Raw genomic sequence first — 1,709 nt, 5'->3', positions numbered from 1 at the left:
GGCGACAGTGAAAAGTTTTTTATTAAATAATAAAAGGACGCAGGAGTTATGCCGTCAAAAGGAAAATGTCCGTTCACAGAGTTGAATTTTTTAAATAAAACAGATAACGTTGGAGATAATTATGATAATGGGGTGAATAGAGAAAATGACGAATCCAAAGATGAAAACGTAATGAACCAATGGATCAATGGATCACAATTTTCCATACATTCTGCTCCGATATCGGAAACATACAATCGTAATTTGATTAATTGTGATCAGAAAATATTATCATCATCTCAACTATCACTTCCGATCGAAGGTAATAATTACAAGAGTTTGTCATTGGATGGTGAAATATGCGTGTCGTCTATAGAAAATAAGAAAAACGTCGATGACGGTTGTTGCGACGCATTGCAAAATGAAGAAATCGTAGAAAAGGATAATGATGATGTTGTTGTTGTTGTTGAATCCCTGGTACGTCCCTGTTCTCTTATTATTCCATCGAGTGCAGGAAAAACATTAAATTTAACAGCCGTTGCTAACGAGGCACAACTTCGACAGTGTCCTATATTGGTTAAGGATTTAAGCTGCGACACGGCGGATGATGAAGATAATGAAAATCATTTGACGATATCGAGTCTCACAGCGAGGCCCCTCATAGCTAAATCACACGAATTAAAAACTAAAAAAGTTGCTAAAAAAGTTAGAGAAGCTGAAAGGAGAGCGAGAATCAGAAGGTTTAAACCACCCGATGGCGGTTATGGTTGGGCCGTTGTTGTTGGTGCCTTTCTCGTACAATTTTGGGTATCAGGATTGGTTAAATCTTACGGCGTGTTATTCGTTGAAGTTTTGGAAACGTTTACGGATACAAGTGCAACCGTAGCCGCTTGGATACCAGCTATACTATCGACTCTTTGCCTTGCATTAGGTTTGTAACATTCATTATATTCTTTAAATTTCCTCATTTTCTTTTTCTTACATTTTCTTTTTTTTTTTTTTTCAGCTCCCATTGCAAGTGCACTGTGTCAAAAATTCACCTGTCGTTTGGTTGTATTTTTGGGTGGATTATTTTGTGCTGCCGGCCTTATATCAAGTTATTTTGCAACAAGTTCTTCTCATTTACTATTCAGTTTTGGATTGTTAAGTGGTAAGAGGAATTATTTTTACTTATTATTATTATTATTATAAAAATAAAATAAATCGATTTAATTTTAAAATGGTACAAAAAATCTTCTATCGAAACAATTAATCAAATCATCAATAATATTGCATGTTTATATTAAAAAAAAAAAAAAAAAAATGTTGAACCACCTTTTCTTGTAAAAGTTAATGGAATTTCCCATGAATATAAAATTATTACCTTATAAATAACGTAATCATTTCGTGCTTTTTACAAAATGATATTATTATTATTATTATTATTATTGGATTCGTAATTTAAAAATTATATTAATATTTGTTATTAAAAATTTAACGACTCAATGATTTTATTTGAAAAACTCACGGAATATATAATTTTGATCGTTTTTTAAATTATTATTATTTTTTTTTGAATTTGATTGTTTTAGGCATAGGAGGCGGATTGTCTACAACACCTGGCGTTCTCATAGTTTCCAGATATTTCGATAAGCATAGAGCGTTGGCAAATGGAATTTGCATATCCGGTACGGCAGCCGGAAGTTTTATTTTTCCTATTTTAATACAACATTTAATTTTTTGGTACGGTT

General features: G+C 32.1%; 1 protein-coding gene across 1 annotated transcript in view; it reads left to right on the top strand.

Moving 5' to 3' along the window:
* Positions 1-48: 48 nt before the first annotated feature.
* Phum_PHUM130210 (uncharacterized protein) overlaps positions 49-1,709 on the top strand; it is a gene marked incomplete at both ends in the record, with an annotated part of 3,065 nt that continues 1,404 nt past the window's right edge. Inside the window, 3 exons of the mRNA XM_002424421.1 lie at positions 49-910; positions 986-1,129; positions 1,551-1,661. Of these exons, the coding sequence (XP_002424466.1) occupies positions 49-910; positions 986-1,129; positions 1,551-1,661 (1,117 nt within the window). The remainder of the gene's footprint in view (positions 911-985; positions 1,130-1,550; positions 1,662-1,709) is intronic.

The sequence above is a fragment of the Pediculus humanus genome, genomic scaffold (assembly GCF_000006295.1).
Source record: "Pediculus humanus corporis 1103172107476 genomic scaffold, whole genome shotgun sequence".
In the NCBI taxonomy this organism is placed as follows: Eukaryota; Metazoa; Arthropoda; class Insecta; order Psocodea; family Pediculidae; genus Pediculus; species Pediculus humanus.
The sequence above is the reverse complement of the archived record's forward strand: the minus strand, read 5'-3'. Positions and strand labels throughout refer to the sequence as shown.